This window comes from Buteo buteo, chromosome 17 (genome assembly GCF_964188355.1).
Source record: "Buteo buteo chromosome 17, bButBut1.hap1.1, whole genome shotgun sequence".
NCBI classification, from domain to species: Eukaryota; Metazoa; Chordata; class Aves; order Accipitriformes; family Accipitridae; genus Buteo; species Buteo buteo.
In genome coordinates, this window is record NC_134187.1 from 22839354 (window position 1) to 22858751 (window position 19398).

At 39.1% G+C, this 19398-nt stretch overlaps 1 protein-coding gene across 1 annotated transcript in view; it reads left to right on the plus strand.

Annotated features, from left to right (window-relative positions):
- The window catches only part of DLGAP2 (DLG associated protein 2), a 476721-nt gene that overhangs the window by 421870 nt on the left and 35453 nt on the right, over nucleotides 1-19398 (plus strand). Inside the window, exons 7-8 of the mRNA XM_075049241.1 lie at nucleotides 3884-4031; nucleotides 7606-7825. Coding sequence (XP_074905342.1) covers nucleotides 3884-4031; nucleotides 7606-7825 — 368 coding nt within the window. The remainder of the gene's footprint in view (nucleotides 1-3883; nucleotides 4032-7605; nucleotides 7826-19398) is intronic.

The window sequence follows — 19398 nt, forward strand, 5'->3', positions numbered from 1 at the left end:
CGGGGAATCCATCCCTAAGATCTTCTCTCTTTGGAAAAGCAAGTGGGAAGAGAACTGACATATCAATTTAATTTTTCCTATTAGTCTCATCCTCTTCCTCCTTTTCCATAGTACCAAACTTTAGAGTCACCTCCTTGATGTTAGTGTGTGTATTTGTTTGTGGTGCTGGAGATGAACTGTCAAACCATCTCATGTGCTCATGCTTGTCTTGCCCTTCTTCAGTGATCAGCTGAGATATAAGATCATCTACTACAGAGCATAAAAGAAAACTATTTTCTTTTATCAAAGTGATAAAGCTGTGGTGTTTTGAAAATGAAGGTCAAGAATTTTGCTTCTAAGATTATAGACAGAGTGGATGTCATTAAAAAGCCAGCTTTTACCAATGTCACATGTGATGTGTGTTTTGTAGCATTGTTGACAAGCATGAAAGTTCTTTGAGCAACAGATAATGACATTTGAGAGCAACTGCCCCATGTAACTTTTGGATCTATGGTGTTTTGGTTCTGGATGATGTTTATAGCAAGGTCATCATTTTTACCATGCATTGACACATTTATTCTAGATGATAACTTTGAGTGTATATCTTAGAAATGAAAACTAATAATTTCTTTTTATCAGGAAGTTTTCAAAGTATTAATCAAATGGATGTGAAATTGCTTTTACAGCCTAATATATGTAACGGTTATTTTGCTACAGTCCTATGAATCAATTGCTCTCCTCTAATAAATGAAAAATTATTTAACTATCAGGTAATGTCCAAACTCATCCATCAAAACTCAGCTGCTTAGCAGTACCATGGAATACTGGGCTTCTTTCCCTAAGAAAGTATTGCTGTAGATATTGTTGATTGTATTTAATGATAGCAATACCTCACAAGGAACCGATATGTGCATAATGAAATACTAGGTTGTTGAGCATTACTTAGCAAAGGAGACAGTTATTAGGAGCCAGTTTAAATTAATTAATTATTAAGTAGTTTATAAAATAATTGATAATTTATAATTTCATTCTATTGCTTCTATCTTTTCTTAATGTGGCCCATGTTTTAATGAAGAAACCTCAAACCATCTCTTTCACAAACTGTTTGTGAACTCAGAATCCCAGATTTTGCCACGTGATGTCAAGCAGAAGGTCCAGAGGAGACTCATCTAACTGTTTTGAAAAATATTAAATTAACAATACCGGACAGATTTAATAAAGCATATGCAAAGAATCAGAATGACACAAAGCAGGTGACAGTCATCAGCCTGCTGCCTATAGAGGAAAGGAGGTTTAGTTACATCCAGCAACTAAATATAGACAGGAAGACTCTACATCACTTCACCAAATCTATTATATTTGTCTTCATACCTATAGGAACAAAAAAGTGCTGCTACAGTTCTTGTTTTCATCATCTAAAACCAAATTAGACCCGCTACCAGACAGCTATCTTAATCTGCAAATCACTTGGACTGTAATGACTTAATTAACCTCTGATCACATGCCTGCATCAATCTCATACATTTTCATTTTGGTTTTAGCAGTTATAGCATAGGTTCTGCATAGTTCACCTCCATCGTGAGGTTACAGAGGTATTCCACAGAAGGCACTGAATGAAGACAGGAAGAAAAAAAATGGGCTTTCTCCAGGGAAATTTCTTAAGAATTCAAAAAAGTGCCTCCCTTGCACCAAGATGAGAACAAAACCTGTCCTTTTTTACTGAAGAAGAAGGAGGCGGTGGCACCCTGTCTTACAGGAGCAGATAGCCCAGCCATTGGCAGATGCTCTGAGGCAGGAAGGCCATGTCTATGTTGACCCTGAGATGGCCAAGTCAGGGAGAACACATGCAAGTCCTTGAGATCAGATCTCCCAAGTATAAGGTCAGGAAGGTCTATAAATCCCATCTGCTCTTGCAGCTTGTGATGTGAGGGCACCCTGGGTCATCACACGTCAGACATCAAAGGACATGGCCACACAGGGAGATGGAGCTCAACACTGTTTGGTTCTCTAGTCAGAGCCATGATAAAAGGTCTGAGATTCTTCCCCGAGTGCTCCTCAGGGATTGCATCCAGCCCAAACTCAGGTTGTGACCACTCAGTGAGGAAGGCTGAGTCCTTCCTCAAGCACCTGACTATGGTCACGCTCAGTGTTTGATAAATGTGGTCTAAGAAACAAGGTCCTGGGTTGTGCCTCGTTTTGCACCAGGAGTTGAACCTATGGCTTTCTCATCCACTAAGTGGTCTGGTCCTTCCAGAGAGGAAACTTACCCTTTCACAGGGAAATTCCCGACAGCCGGAGCATGTGTCACAGCCACGCTGGACTGAGTAACTCTGCCAGCTTAGTTTGAAATAACTGTACTGCCAATATTGACAGACGTTCAACTGGCACAAATCTATTGTTCCCAGAAACTGTATTTTTGTTAAAGCTACCTTTAAGGAATGAATATAAAAACTGCCTGTTTACCACACGAAACCCAACATTTTCTGAAACATTAATTAATTTATGCACTGATGTGTAGGTGTGAGTGTCACGTGACTTCCAAAATCTTATTTTCAGAGGTTCTGAGAACTCTGGTAAACCTTGTTTGTGACTTTCATTTTTTTAAATTTTGTATTCATAGCAAAGTACTGTTCTTTTCTTAGGCTTATGTATTTTCCTGGAATGATAGATAATCAATATATTTAACATAAAACATGAAGACTGTCATGGTTTAATGCCAGCCAGCAACTAAGCACCACGCAGCAGCTCACTCACTCCCCCACCACTCAGTGGGATGGGGGAGAAAATCAGGGAAAAGAAGTAAAACTCGTGGGTTGAGATAGGAACGGTTTAATAGAACAGAAAAGAAGAAACTAATAATGATAATGATAACACTAATAAAATGACAACAGCAATAATAAAAGGATTGGAATGTACAAATGATGCACAGGGCAATTGCTCACCACCCGCCGACCAACACCCAGCTAGTCCCCGAGCAGCGATCCCCCTGCCCCCATTCCCCCCAGTTTATATACTGGGCATGATGTCACACGGTATGGAATACCCCATTGGCCAGTTTGGGTCAGGTGCCCTGGCTGTGTCCTGTGCCAACTTCTTGTGCCCCTCCAGCTTTCTCGCTGGCTGGGCATGAGAAGCTGAAAAATCCTTGACTTTAGTCTAAACACTACTTAGCAACAACTGAAAACATCAGTGTTATCAACACTCTTCACATACTGAACTCAAAACATAGCACTGCACCAGCTACTAGGAAGACAGTTAACTCTAACCCAGCTGAAACCAGGACAAAGACTAACATACCCTTGTAGTGGAAGCATACTGGAAGGGGCTCAGTGTGACTTTAAGGTCCCGGTCCTCTAAACTGGGAGATGTGTTGTAAGAAAAGCATTTCTAGAGCTTTGTGGAGTTGCTCCGAGTACCTTATCAATCTATTTTTTTAGCTGAACATGGGATATTTTGATCTTTCATAAAAATATATCAGTCCTTTGAAGATAAAAGGTCTCTTGATGCCTAAGACCCTGATGAAAACCAGATGACAAGTAGCAGATTTCATCTATGAAGATTTTTAGTTACTTTGGTTTGTGCTTTAGCTCTGGTTCTTGTTCCTGTTGACCTAGACATTTCCTTTTAGTAAAGTTCAACACTAATAGCCAGGAGGCTTGATGATGTTTAAATACAGCAAAGACTTAAAATTTCATATCACCTAGGTTAGCAGAACTGCAGACAGATTCTCTGCTTGTGCTAAGGTGTTTGACTACAACAGATCTATGATGCTTTATGTAGAGAGAGGTTTGGACCCTGGGGAATGGATTTTGTGAGTCTCATACAAATTACTGTCTTTAGTGTCCTAATTGATTCCATCTGTAGTTTTACACCCTTTCCTTTTTTCTTCCTCTTTCCTTTGTAGTCAGAGCTACCTTCAAACTGCAAGTGACGTGCCTGGGGGTCACAACCTGGATCCCTCTGCAAACTACAATTCCCCAAAGTTTCGCTCAAGGAATCAGAGCTATATGAGAGCAGTGAGCACGCTCAGTCAGGCCAGCTGTGTTAGTCAGGTGGGAAAATCTTGTTATAACTTTTCTTATAGGATAATCACAGATGCGAGAGTTGTTACTAGTGGATGGTTTTAGTTTCTTTTTGAATTAACATCAAACTGAGGATGTGCATGTCAACGTAATTCAGTTCTTAGGAATGCAACCCTTGTTCAAAATTTCAAGAAAAATACTGAATGGTAGAAGCAAAGGGACACTATTGCGCATGATATTTTCCATTTATTTTTCATTAAAAATACAAATACTGGTATTTTCATTTTCAGTCTATATTAAATATTTAAATGTTAAGAAGATTCAGACTGAGCATAAGGGGCACACTCCTACAATACTCATCCTCTGAAAATATCTACTCTGATTTCAGTAAATGTGGGTTGCCAGATTAAGATATAGATTGAAATAATTATGCTTCGAAGGACCAGTGATTCATCTCTAAACTCAATCCCTCACTCTTCTTGGGTGAAAGAATAAGTCCCATCAATTATTCTACGTATGGGGACTTCTGAAAAGAGACATTTTTCCACCCTGCTAGTTTTATGTTGGTTAGTTAGTACTAATTCATGTTGAAGTGAGATCTGAATCAGGCCTGAAGTGCAAGCAGCCTTATGAAGTATGTGCATGTTCTGTTTAGCAGAGGACTTTACGTAACATTTCCAATGTTTCTAATGTTCATTGGTCCTGACATTTCTTCCCTGTGTTGCTTCATGACAGATGGACCCTGCCCTCTTCTCAGACATGTCTTAATTTATTTGTCTTTGACCATTTAGTGAGGCACCTAAGAGTATAGTAGCTAATTATGCACAATGGTTATGTTAAAAAAAAATCTTTTTTAAGCAATTTTATATTCATTCATGTTCAATTTGTATTGCATGGCTATTCAGGCCTGGATTCAACCCATCTAACTTGAGGCTTTTAACTAAGGCAACAACTAAAGCTTCTGTAGTTAATGGAGTGAAAGAGTTTCTTCTAGGACAATGCACATCCCAAGTGGGCTGAGAGCCCTCTGGAAATGCTTGTCAGTCTCCACTGACTGTAGAGAGTTGGGAGGGGCTAGTTGCCTGACTAATGCCCTTCAGCCAAATTCCTTAATTTATGTGGGATAAAGCTAAGTATAATCTTGCATAGCACACATCAGAATTAGAAACAGACAGTCATTTTCAAAACCTTTCATTATTTTTCATGGCTCCCTTGTGAAACCTCTCCCCATCATTCTCATGCCTTGGTTTTCATTATCCTGGTTTGGTTATTTTCTATTTTTATTACACTCTGGTTTTGAGAAACTTTCACAAGAATTAGATCCTGAGTTCCAAGCAAGTGCTGTTGGCTGTCGCCTAACAATGCTATAATATAGAGCTATTCTAACATCTTCTGCCTCTTTGACCATGTCTGTGCATGGAGATTTTCACTGAGCTGTCCATAATGTCTAATTGGTTTCAGCAGTAGTTAAAATTCTTCATTCCAATGTGCATTACCTGGAAAGATGTCCACAGTAGATTTCATTTGCAGGTAGATTGCTCAATTGGCCAGATTAACTAAACCTGCTGGATATAGTTCCTTACTTTCTTTTTCAGTTTTCACTAACATATGTAATTTTGTGTCAGCTACATACTTCTACCTCACAGTCCAGCTGTTTCCAGACCAGTAATAAATGCATTTAATGGATACTACACAAAGTAAATGTATTAAAATAACAAGTTCTGAACCTTTGCCGTTTCTGGTTCTTTTTCCATGACACTATCATCTTCTTGTCCCATCTACATAATAGCAGTTTGTATGATTTGTGGTATTTTTAATGCCTTTTTTGTGAGATACTTCCTTTTTCACTCTTGACCAAGGGTGCAGTCAAGAAAGATGCTGGGTTCCATGGTTTACATTTTTAACTTAAGTTTTAAAACTTTTATTTTTCTATTGTCAATGACCTTGGTTTGAAAGAAGTGGTTAGTACTTAAACTGTTTACGGATTACATTACCATAAATTTCCTGATCAATGATGTATGCAAAATATTTCAGAGTAAGATTTTTTTTTTAATCTTTTCAAGATCGCATTAGTCTACTTAACTTTATTAGAAGCAAATTTTATGAAGGGTAATGTAATTCCTTTCAGAAGAGATTTAGTAGCCAAAATGTCTTACATGAAATTAAAATATCAGTTATTCATTATTATCAGAAGTTCCGTATGAAAATTCCATTTACTTAATCAAAATCCTAAAACATTTGAAACATTTGCACTCACTCTGTTTCCATAATGAATAATGTTCTAGGAACAGTAATAATGAAAAATGCACTTAGCAGCTGTATAGAAAAAGTAATATCAACTGGATGTGCACTTTAGTGATGCTATGAATTTAACTTGGTGTTTATACTGATTTTGATTTCTAGCACTCTCGTTTTAAAAAAATTATTATCAGGAGGTCATGCATTTGCCTGTCCAGTGTTAACTTCCTATCTGATTTTGGATAAATATAATTGGAATTATTCAGGTACATTTATAGGTAGTTAGGGCTGACTTCAGAGATCCTGTCAAAAATTATGTGGGTAGAATTTAGGCACTCATCTTCAAAACTGCAATACACAGTTCCCTCCCAAGAGGTTCCCTAAGCCTGGCCAGCCTGCCTAAACCCTGTTAATCATGAAAGCTTCCTAAAAATGTACAGTTTTGCATCATGCCCAACCTGTAGGGCAGGGTCAGCAGGTAGATGCTGCGGGGAGCTGGAGGGTGATGCTGAAATCCCCAACCTGGTCAGGGATGGAGGTAGGCACACCTAGGCTGAGCTGCCAGGCAGAGTTCCTCAGCAGACCTGGTGGCACAAGTATCAGGCTTAAAATAATGCTGCTGAAGAAAAGGCAGCAGTAGTGGCTGCACCTCGTTTTTCCATGGCAGTTGAATGGCTAACCCAGATAACCAGGGAATTAATTCAGTTTAGGGCCCTTCTCAGCTAAAGGTGGTCCGAGCATTACTTTCTCCTCTGACCACTTTTCAGTCTATTTCAGACCATGGTTATTCTTTCACATGCTTCAGTGGACACAACTCTAGATGCAATATTGCTCAAACCTTTCAGAAGCATCACCTCCTCTGAACTTAACACATCTTCAAGTATGAGATACCTCCTTGAGCTCCTTTACAGTGAGAAGAAGATAACAACCTGCCACACAGGCTAAATGTCCACATGAGTAGTAACTTTGCTGATAAGTGAAGAACGGAGGCAATCCACCCTCACCTTCTGAGGGCTAATATTAGTATAGATGATTTCTGTTCTATCCTGGCAGAACATGGATTTATTTCAGCACAGAGTGATCTTGTTGGTTACCATTAAATCATGTATTTACAATCCTCTGAATATGCCAAAAGATACTGAACGTAAAATTAATTGTATGGCATGTGTGATGTGCTTACTATATACATATAAACAGCTGATGTAAGTTAAAAAAAAAGTGTATGTGATCAGAAGGGATTACTACATTTTAACTATTTGCTAAAACAGTTCTTCATCAATGTACAGGTGTCCATTTGAGATGTTGAGGCCGTGATGATCACAAAAAAGCAAGTCAAAAATCAAATGCATTGTTGTTGTTTATTCAGATGAGTGAAGCAGAGGTTAATGGGCAATTTGAATCGGTGTGTGAATCAGTGTTTAGTGAAGTTGAAGCTCAGGCAATGGATGCCCTTGACCTCCCTGGATGTTTCCGAACAAGAAGCCACAGTTACTTGCGTGCCATTCAGGCAGGCTATTCCCAAGATGATGAATGTATACCTGCGATGGCATCTTCCAACATCACCTCAACTATCAGGTCAACAACAGGTAAGAAAATCTACACTGACCCTTCCACTGTTCTGCATGTAAAAATATATCATCTTGTTTTGTAAAAGGGCATTTTGACACTGGAAACAATTTCCGTGTGTAGTGGTAATATTTGACACCAGTATTCTTAGGTTTGTAATACTGTACCGTTGTGGCTACAGCTTGGAATAAACTCTGGGGAGAATCCTGCAAGCATAATATAATGGACCTGGACTTTTGACCTCCATTTCCCATACATACAGTTATCCAGGTGCAAATATAAAAATGCAAGTGCAAATGGTATCATTTAGATACTGTTAGACATTTAGGTATTTTTATCTATCACATAATGGATCTTCTAAATGAGATCAGTTGCACTGACTTTAATTCTGATCCTTAAAGTACCAAAAGAAAAAGAGAAGCAAGATTTTAAATATTTGGTTTAAACACTTACAGGCAATTAACAGGGAATTAATTACTTACTTTTAGAAAAGGTGTAACCAGCTGTATCTATACACTGAATCATAAATGTTATGGCAACCTTCACACATCTGCTATTACTCATCAGTAACCATTAGCATTCATTGTTATACCGTTCACTTTTAGGATCTTTTAACATTCTTTTAACTTTCTTTTCTCTTATTAGTTGCTTAGCAAAGGTGATAGCTTTATTCATTTTAGAATGTTAACATTTAGTACTGGTAGAGAAAAGATTGCACAGATAGCAGTTGCATAATTAAAAAGAAGTCTATAACAAATATATGTTCTTTGTTAAGTGATCCAAATTCACTTTTATGTTTCCAAATACGTTAATGTCAGTTCCTAATTATGATATTGTCCTTGCCACATACTATTAAATTGCAGTGCAGGCTACCCATCTACAAAAGGTAAAAACAGAGCTCAAAATGTATAATGCAAAAATACTTTTAAAATTATTTGCTTGACACATCTGTTGTATAACAGAACAGTGGGAGCTTAGAAAGGAAGTAAGCTGAGGTTGAATAACATAAATTTGCATTCCAGAAGGAGCATAAAATGTTATTTTATCTTAAGCATAGTATTTTAATTGCTATATATAACTTTGTGTAAAACCAGAAGTTGTGGTGCACAGTGCCACCTCTAGGGCTGTTTCTGTCCTTTGTTTAATAGAGATGCTATCATGATATAAAATGAGAATTTACTGCTACCCGAGAGACTAATTTTCATCTTTGTCATATAGTATTGTGTTATTATTATGAAGAAACCTTCCATGGCAAAAGACACAACAAAATATCTATTTTGGTATCTGACTCCAGGTACTGAATTGGAATACTTTCAGAATTACTTTGGCTACCAAGTTGATTGGTTTTAACCTAAGCTGTCTTGAGTTTATATGCTAGATAAGCCCAAAATTCTCACTGAAAAGAATTTATTTTATTTTCTCTAGAGCATCAAAGCTGAATAATAGAATATGTTTGAGAAAATAACCAGGTTAGGCAGTAAATACGCTTGCATCCCAGTGTTTCCATACTTTTGAAAAATGTTTTGCATTCATTAGCAGTCTGCCGGTTAAATACTATGGTTTTGAAAACTTTAAGTTTTGTTTCACACATGGCTTCTCCCTCATCTCGGAAATGATTTATCAGGCAGATTTTCTTGCCCAAATATGTAATCTTTCTGCTTTGTTGTGGTGAGGTGATATTGATGTTGTGGAGAAAAAAGATGATTTGAGATGTTTTCCTGAGCCAAAACTATTTCCAAGCCTATGGACTGTATACAGTTCTGAACGTGGTTCTGTACTCAAAATATTATCTCTGTACCACTGAGCAAGTTTGTCCTCAGCTTCTATGTAAGATAAATATTCAAATTAGAAATATTTATCTGATTTGCAAGAAGAGAAAGGATTGTGTGATTCACTATTAATTGAAAATTTCAGTTGCCAAATAAGTTCTCGTTTTTAAAACCCTAGGGGTAACTCTTCCATATTTCTCTCTTCAGCCCCTGTCAGTTTGGAGGGAGATGCTTCATTTCCTATCATTCCTATAATTAAAAAAAATAAACAACAACCTTACTTCTTCAGCCATCTCTGAAAATTGTAAAAGAAGCAGTTGCCTGAAATGTGAAAATGGTGTTGGCAGATATTTGACATTTATACGGGCTTCATTCAAATAAATGTCAAAAAGGTCGAAGTTTCACATCAGCCTTCAGCTCCAGTTCAGCCTTTTGAATTCTTAGGAAAATTACATTACATTAATTCCTTTTTTGCTTCTGATGTAACAAACTCTTCTTGGCAGAGAAACTAAAGCAATTTCTTAGAAAATTAACGGGCATTGCAATTTAATTATTACTTGAAATTTTAGTGATATAGGTCATGACTGCCTCTTATCGATGTTGTAAAGCAATTAAATCATAACACACAGGCTTAGCTAAAAATTAATTCATGTAACTAAAAATATAAATCTAAAATAAAAAATGTAATATCTGATCTATGAATTCAATTACAAAAATATGGGATATATATTTACAGCATGCAGTTTCCTAAAATGTTCCTAGATGCATTAGCAGCTTTCAGAAGGCAGGAAGGTTGCAACTATAATGAACATCATGTGGGACATTATTAATGGACTCTGTTAACAGGGTTTTCTAATAGATGGAAAAAGAGCTACCAGTGACTAGCTCTTCTTAAATGTATTCAACTTCACAGAGAAAGCCCGATGGTTCATCAAGTAATATCTATGGTATTAATGAACACATAACTTTTGCAGGGACCCAAGTAGTTTAATTATTTGCGGGACCAGGCTTCTCCACCTCTGATGGGGACTGTGTGGCAAGACACGGGGCACTACCTGCCGCCCCAGGTGTAAACAAATTAGACAGAGGTGACAAGGCAGAGGAGGCGGCCGGCATTGCTGGCACGCTGTAAGCTAGGCCCGAACTCTGTGACCCCTGCTAAGACTCGTATTTCATCGTAGTTAGGGCATTTCTAGCCATCCCATTTCATTTTGTAAAGAGATGGTGAACCCAGTAACGAATGCTCCTGTTAAAAGCCCTGAATGACAGCGCACGCGTTCAGTCTCGGAACTGACTCCAGTTGCAGCTGTCAGATGCACAGCTGAGAAAATACAGCTCCAGCTGCTGCTGCCTCCCACCTTGTCCCTCCGGCTCAGACAACATGTAATTTCCTGAACGGGAAGTCACGGAGTGCAGTAGTCATCCTAACGACTACCGCCTCACATCTCCGCTACTCTTGCAAGCATCGCTTCACTTTCCAGGAAGAGTTCATAAAATCTGGGTCACTTTCCCAGGCAGCACCAGGTCAGCTCCCTGTCGTCTAAGTATGTCCGGATGGATACGCGCGACGGTGTCAGCTTGGAAGGCTCCTTCCCGGTAACGTCGGGGCAGTGCGGCAGAGTGCTGCGGGGAGGGACGCCAGCTCCCCGAGGGACGGGAGCTGTGTCACCGCCAGCCCCGCGCGTAGCGAGCCCCGGCTGGACGGTCCTGTTGGGAAACAGGCTGGGACTAGGCTGGGAGCTGTGCCGCGGTAACACGTTATCCCACCTGCAATACCCACGTTCTCTTACCGAAAAGTAATTCAGATACCTTGTTACAACACTGGATTGTACCGTGAAAACAGAACCAACGAGGAGGGCTGGAAGGTACTAACGACTCTCACCCTTGTTTCCCCTTTGCCTGAGAAGGTCAACTTCTTTTTGTTACATGTCCTGTATGCGGGCAGAGTCCTGTATATGACTTATTCCATATGTTATAGAATATTTCAGGATGTTTCCTTATAGGTTTTTTTCCTATTGATGTTGTGTGGGTTTTACCGTGAATGCAGAAATACTGGATTGCAATGATACTGGAGGTAATAGTTAGGATGGTCTGTTGTGAAGCAGAAGAACATGTTAAAAACCCTTCTCTGAGACAGAAAGTAATTTAGTATTTGCACCTTTGGCCATCCAGGATAACCTGAACGCAGGCTTATCGCCTGTTGAGATGTGGGGAGGCACACTCAGTTTCTCCTGATGGCATTATTATACGTTGTATAAAACACTTTCACCTTTATTGAGAGGGACACTGCTGCTCTAGCCCGCTGCTTAGGACACTCACCCATCAGGTGGGATATGTGCTCGGTGAATATTGCTTTTATATGCAAATTGAAGCAGCTAAAGCAGAAAAGACTAGATATCCTATAAGGAGGAACTGAAGCATTCCAGTCAGAGGTACGAAATCCTTCTCCAGCAACAAGCACCAAGCAGATGGCCTCAGTTAAGTTCTTCGGCTTTTAGGCCGATGAGTAAAAGGGAGCATCATTTTCAGTTTCTTAAAACTACTTCACATTTTCCTCTAACCCAAGTTTTTTGGCTACAACTGTATTTTTTGATGAATGGATTAATGACAGGAAAAATCCACCCAGCTAAGGACTTCAGCACAATGGGGACTGGGTCACGGTACATAAAGACATCCTGGATTTCTGTTCTATGTTAAGTGTCAGTCCAAGATCATTGCTCCCGCTTCAGGGATTTCCAGCTCATCTTGAGAGAAACTAAGCATAAAGCACTGCTGATTTCAGGGAATATAGCTACTAGCCTTAAGTGGCCAGTACACTGCATTACAATGATTCCATTTTTCTAGAAAACGTAGCATAATGCAAACCTGTCAGATCAGTTGTATATGCACCTCCTTTTATCTAATTCATAGTAGGTAGCTCTACTAAACTCATGCTTACTAAAGAGTTCACTGAAAAAGATGAGAAATGGGGAACTGTCTTTTGTCCATTTTACTTTTCTCAGCCAGTAGGACTCTGCCTGGCAATGAGTAAACTTCAGAGAATTCCACATTTACTGAACTATCGAGCACTAATTCCAAACCCAATTAATTCAAACAAGGTCACATTGCATGAGGGAGTTTTCAATTACAGCTTATAGGATTACTTAGAATGCCTGAGGAATTGCAGATTTCCTTTCTCCTGACTTAAAGCTATTTTCAGCTTTCCATTTTTTAAAGAAGGGGCTACGTAGGGTGAATGTTTACAGCACATGTTTGATATTTAGCCACAAAACTCTCATTGCCAGTAAACAGATTGCATGGTCACGTACCTACAAACATTAAAGCATGAGAATATGATATTTCATCAAAAAGTTGTACTGTTCCATAGCACAGCTACCCCTGCAGACACCAAAAAAAAACGATTCTCTGGTTGCTGTCTGAACACTAAAGACATTAGTTATTCTTTGGGGTTTTGGTTTTGGTTTTTTGTTTGGTTTTTTTTTTACAAAGATATGAGGATACCAAGGGCAGGCAAATGTTTAAGTCATGGTGCTACTACATATGGAGCTAGTGGAGTTCAGTGAAGGGTCACTAAGAAGACAAAGGGTCTCAAGCATTTCTCCCAAGAGGAAAGGATAAGAGAGCTGGGACTGTTCAGCCTGGAGAAGAGAAGGCTCAGAGGGGATTATATAAATGTATATAAATATAAAACCTGGAAAAACACACACCTAAATTCCTAAAAGAAAAATGTTTTACGATCAATAAATGCGTGATTTTCTTTTATTTCCTCAAGAATGAGATACTTCATCCAGGTAGCTGCTTGGATCTTCTTAATACAAGGCACTATGGCTAGGAAAACCCAGCCAAACAGGGGAAAACCTATGCATGAAGTAACATCTCCACAATTTGTGTTCTTTCTTTAGAAATAGATGTTGAGTCTTAGAGGTTTTTACTGGTATCCATTGCTAAGTAATAGCTAGCAGTGGTATCCACAACAGGTATGTTTAAAACCACAAAACCTTAAGCCCAAATAAGATATAGAAGGCTGTTTTCTCAATTATAATTTGCCTATTGACTTTGCTTAATTACTGTTGGGGCTCCACGGAATTATCTGGCACTCTGACTCCCTGCAGGAAACATACCATATATCTGTGGGAGCACTTGGGGATCCCGAGTTAATGCTTTGATGCTGTGCCAACTTGTGCGCCTATACTGTGAGAATAAATCTTATACTAACTAAACGATGAGCCCAGTTCTACACTTGGATACGCACACATCATTTTCATTGCTCTGGGTGTATCTGGGGGGAATAATTAGTCTTTAATTCTTTTAAATATATTGAAGTTCTGCTGCTATGCTGACACTGCTGTTTAATAGCAGCTCTGCGTGGTGGCAGTGGCCCAGGGAGTCACTGGGATGAAGGTGACACAAGCCCTTTGGTTCGAGGAGTTCAACAGAGGATGGCCAAGGGGCCATTGCAACCGTTCATAAGTCTGGGATTCCCTGAGATGGAGTAAGGCTGTGCAAATTGGGGCTGCCTGGCCACCTGGCCTCTTCAGGCTGATGAGGCATGAAAACAGTTGGAGCAGTAGCCAGGAGCTTTTCATAATTTTCATTCTCCTTGGTACAGATGATCTGCAGAGGCAAAGATAAAAAATGAAGTCGCTGCCTTCAATCTATGGTTAGTTTAAAAAAATGTGTAATGAGTGTTTCTTCCTTGCTCCTGCTGTTCTGTGCTTGACATAATTCCTCCGTAACCTATTAGATTTGCCAGACAGCTGGTTCTTTCTTTATTAAAAAGAACACCCATGCTCCCTCCCCTGGCAGAGTTTGGCTTCAAAGCTGTTCTGTGGGATCAGTTTTCACAGTTTTCTCACCTTTGTTTCCTGTATGATATATGGGGTTGGGGGGAAGAATGTATAAGAAAGAAAAAAAAAATCATGCATGATGATTCACTGTTCAGTGTTTGAAGCCTTCCTGACATGATAGAAGCTAACAGAGGTAAATCTCAGCCCAGCTATTTAGCCTGAGGTTGCCAGAGGGTTTTGTCCTCAGGTGGGTCTGCGCAGCTGGGGGAAGCTCGCAGGGTGGGTGAGCCTGGAAGCACCAGTTCATCATGCTTCCTTGTGCTTCTAGTAAAAAAGAAGGCAGGACCCCTCTCCTGCCAGTGCTTCTCCTTCTGTGTTCCTCTGTGAATGAAAAAAAAACCTCTAAGGAGCCTTCTCAGAGGCTCTGCATGTATTCAGTCCTGGTTTTTGTTGAAGGCATATGTACGTCAGGAGCCATAATGATGACATGTGCACTGGAACTACAATGCTTGCTGTGCTGGGCATACAGACATCATTTTAATTGCATTCTGACACTAATTTTTACTAGGTCGTGTGTAATATTTCATCCATCAGGGCCTCAGTCCATCAGTTAATGTAACTGAGCATAACTCTTGAAATTGAACCAATTTTGCTTGCTAACAAATTGCCCCTTAGCTTTGTTATGCTTTCAGTGCAACAGGGGGGTGAGCTCTGTTCCGCTCTAGCTTCTTTACAACAAAAAGAATTCTTCCAAAAACCAGCATGTGCAGCCACAAAGGAGTTCCTCTCCTGTGGGTCCCAGCAAAGGCACAGGGGCCAATAGAGGGTATGTGTGAGGAAAGAGATCTGCACTTCAAAATAACAATAAACTCCTTTACAGCAGGGCAGGTCTTGCTTCCATAGGGACCCTTCCATTTCCAGAATGTCCATTGGCTAGTAAATCTCTTTCCAAAAAAAATGTATTATCAGGCATTTAAGGAGGAAAGTTCAGGTGCTTTTGCTACTGTTCTGCCTCATGGCAAGGACATTTTGATTAATGCTCACCACTCACAAATGTACTTTTTCCGAGGGACATTATTTCTAACTTGCAAAATTGCCTTTTCCAGGAGAACAGAATGCTAGTGGGCAGCTGCCACCCAAATCCTTCCCAATAACAGAGGCATCTGAAGGTAGAAACAAAGCAAGTTCTTCACTGTTTAAATAAAGCCATATCTGTGTTTCAGTGGAGAGGCACAGAAGTAGGAGAAAAAACTTTTATAGTTACCTTTAGTTTTAATTCCAGCAAATGCTCTCTTTTGTTAATATAAAAACCCTCTTGGGATGCTTGCACATCTCTGCCAGCCTCTCAGCAGCTCCCAACCTCTATTTTCACTTCCTTGAAATGGAGTTTCATCAAGATAAGCTTGTACTTAAGTCTCCATTTCTGTTTCAGGAATTTTATTCAGACCCAGATCTACCCTAGAAGGACAGTTGGTGAACCTGATACTTAAAACATACTTGAAAGATTTTTTCCAGAGGATCAGAGAAAATAAAGATGCCAGAATTGGTGACATTCCTAGGGCATAACCAGACAGAATTAGCCTTGGCCAGACAGGTTACTTGAAGGTTCTGGGATTTGCCTCCAGATCAAATCATCTAAACATAGATGCTTTCGTGCCAACTAGTTGTCTAAGTTCCCATGACAATAAATTCAGATTAATTCAAAGATAATATCAAGAATGTATCAATGAGTCATGAGTTTTACATGCATTTCTTTACCTTTTGGGATAATTCTGTGTCCAAAAAAACCCATATATTTCCACTTTTGTCTCCTTCCCCAATCAAAAAAAAAAAACATAAAAAATTCAGTCATAAAAATTCATCTCACCTAATATGTATATCTAAAATGTAGGTGTCAAAGGCAGTCACATTAATATCCTATTATAATCAATGAAATGTGATTTATCTCCTTTAGGACTGGTATCTGTTATGAAGGAATTTGTCCTCTGGACATCCCTATTTCTCTCTGTTGCCTATAAAAATGGTGTACAATGATAGCATAGTATACCTAGCTAACTTTTATAAATCTGAGGTAAAAGTCAGGCCTATTCAAATTTCATTATAGGGTGAAACCAAAGATTACATTCTGGTCCCACTGAAGACAAGGATAACTGAGAGAGCCATGCTCTGACTTACAGGGTTGAAAGCTCAAAAGAGATGAGAGCTCAGAGAGAGCTCATCATTTGCTGCCCCTAAATGTAGGGCTGGCAGCCTGCAAGTAGCTTTCTGAGCGCTGGTTTTGACACTGATGCTGACTCCATCTGCACCTTGGGTAAAATGATTTCTTGATTTGATTATTGCCTGTACCATTACCAATCTCAGAAGTGCACTCTGAGACTGTGTCCGGACCTGTAGCTCTCTGTGGATTAAAAGAATGATTTAAAGGTATTAAATTCTCTTTAATTAAAATATTTTGCAATCATTTAAATTCTTTAATGTAGGACCATTATCATAATACACTGTTAAAATTATTCCATTGTGCAACACTTCCTTAAGATTAACTGAGGAAACTGTTTTTCTTGTCCTATTCAGTTTGGAATTCCTTACTGTAAGTTAACAAAAATCACAAGCTGCACATAAGAACGAGAATAGAAAATGTACAAACAAAACCAATGATAAGCCTACATAATATGTCTGTGAGTGGGTTTAGGAGGCTGATGGAAATTATTTGACTTAGGTGATAAGGGTATGTGGGAGGTCAAGAAAAGATCTTTTAAGTACAGAATTACAGCAATATTGGTTTGATTCTACCGAAAAACATTTTCAAATTTTCTGTTTTATTTCAATGTGAAAAGAGTAGCCCAGTAAGAGTGACTCTTAGCTTTTGAGGCTCTTTTTTCTTTGTCTCTTACAGTTTTGATGATGTGACAAATGCAATCTGTGTTCCTGCAAAGCTGCACATACATTCTGTAAATGAAATAGAGCACAGGGAAAGGTACATTTTTCCTTCCTGCAACCAAAAAACTGAGGTGGTGTTTTTTAATGCAGCTTCAGTATTGTAGAGGCACATAGGAACTGTTTAGAAGAGCAAAACAGCTGTCAGCTCTTTGCCTTGCCATCTACAGGATGCTGGTTAGGCTATAATTTCTCACTAATTAACAGAGCTAAAATAGAACCCTTTGTAACTAGTCCATCAGCAATCCATGAGGTTTGTGTTGCCCACATCTCTTTTAACTTTGGCAAAGGCTTACAGTTTCTGATCTTGATGTCTTGTTTGATTTGCACTTCTGTTTTGAGACTAACATTAATTACACTGTCAAAACAGATTTTATCGTTTACGTAACATGGCCTGCCTACAGACCTAAGTTTCCTCAATATAGAGGTAACAACTTACACACCAAATGACTTGATTACAGCAATTCGTTTTATACTGTTCTCCTCCTGGGAGATTGTAGTGTGTACTTAGACCCCAGCTCTTTCCAAATTTAGTGGTCACATTCCCACATAATTGTTAGTTTCCTGTACAAAATCAGATAGATGTGCAGAACTTAAGCCTAGAAGGATCTACTCTGAATACTGAGTCTAACCTGATGCACACACAGATATTTTTTAGAAAAAACAACCCAGTAATTTTGCCTTACTCCAGTAAATTTTGATTGAGGTTATGTGTCATGCTAATGATTTCAGTCTTTTTTCACAAGTGCTATATAGATTATGTTTAGCAGAGAAATGTCAAAAACAGATGCCGCTTAAAAAATAGCATTTTTTATGGGACTCATATGACAGCAGTGTCTCAGTGACATGCTATTTCAAAAAAACTCTTTTAAAAAGTTGTATGTAAAAGGCACAAATCTTGCCTATGTCAATAATATGTTATGATAATGGTCCAGATCCTGAGTTTGTGTGAATTGGTCTGATTCCACTGACTTCAATATCAACAACTTCAGTGGGATTAACAGCATGGTCTAGTCCAGTGCCTAAAACTGTGCAATCAAATTAAAAACTACAGAAATACGGAGGGTTTGCTTTTAATACTTCTGTGGAGCTGTGAAGGGACCTTGGGCCAAGCTATTGCTAGCTGCTATGTAGGAGCTCCAGCAGAAAGTCTCAAGGAGCAGGAAATTAGGACTCGGTCATTAACGCAGGCAAATTCCACGCAGGCTTGCTTCAACAACCAGCTCACAGGGGATGTGAAGCAGAGGAGATGAAGCTTCTATCTTTCCAATGAACACAGGTAACAGAAGACAGGAGAGGTTATGTCCTGGTGCATACCAGAGTCCTACCAGTGCTGTCACAGGGACAGAGCTTTTGGCTGGAGTTTCTCTCACCCCTTTAGGCATCTCAAAAGTAGACGTCCTGATCTGAGCTGGTTGTCCTTGATTCTCTTTACGGTTGATGGAGAATAGTAGGCACCTGTGTAGGATGATTCATTTCCTGGTAAAATAAGCATCTAAGATGGGTGAGAATTGCCCACAGTATTCCTTATTTTTCTCCCAGTAATTCTAAAAGAGATCAGACAACTGCCTTAGACTTGGATGACTGTTTTTTCAGTGACTAATGTGGGGTGAGATGGATTCCCATGAATAGATCTCAAATACTGTCTTGAAGGTATGATATAATTCACTGTTACTAAAAGACCTTACTTAAAAAACTGGCAGAGGATAAATGCAGCGTTTTGCCCCCATGGACTACGGCAACATGAGACTATCAATTAACATCTGACTTTAGGGTGTAACAAACATCCAGGTTTACCTAAACAGAATACATATAAAATGACCCATCAGGAAAAAGGGTTAAGAAGTTATAGATACCTACCACCCAGACAATGCTTTGGGTTATGAAGTTTAAATAAAATGCAGCCTGTCATATAAACTGTGCTGATAAAACTCATTTGGGTGTAAGCAGTCTTTCCAAGAAAATCTCACACAAAAACATCACTGTGAATATATCACTGTTTCTTACTGCTTAATCTGGAAAGCAAGACGCAGGGTTCTTTTCACGGATATCCAAACTCAAAAAGTTTCTCTCTACTGAGAAACTGCCTGGTCCCTTTACTGG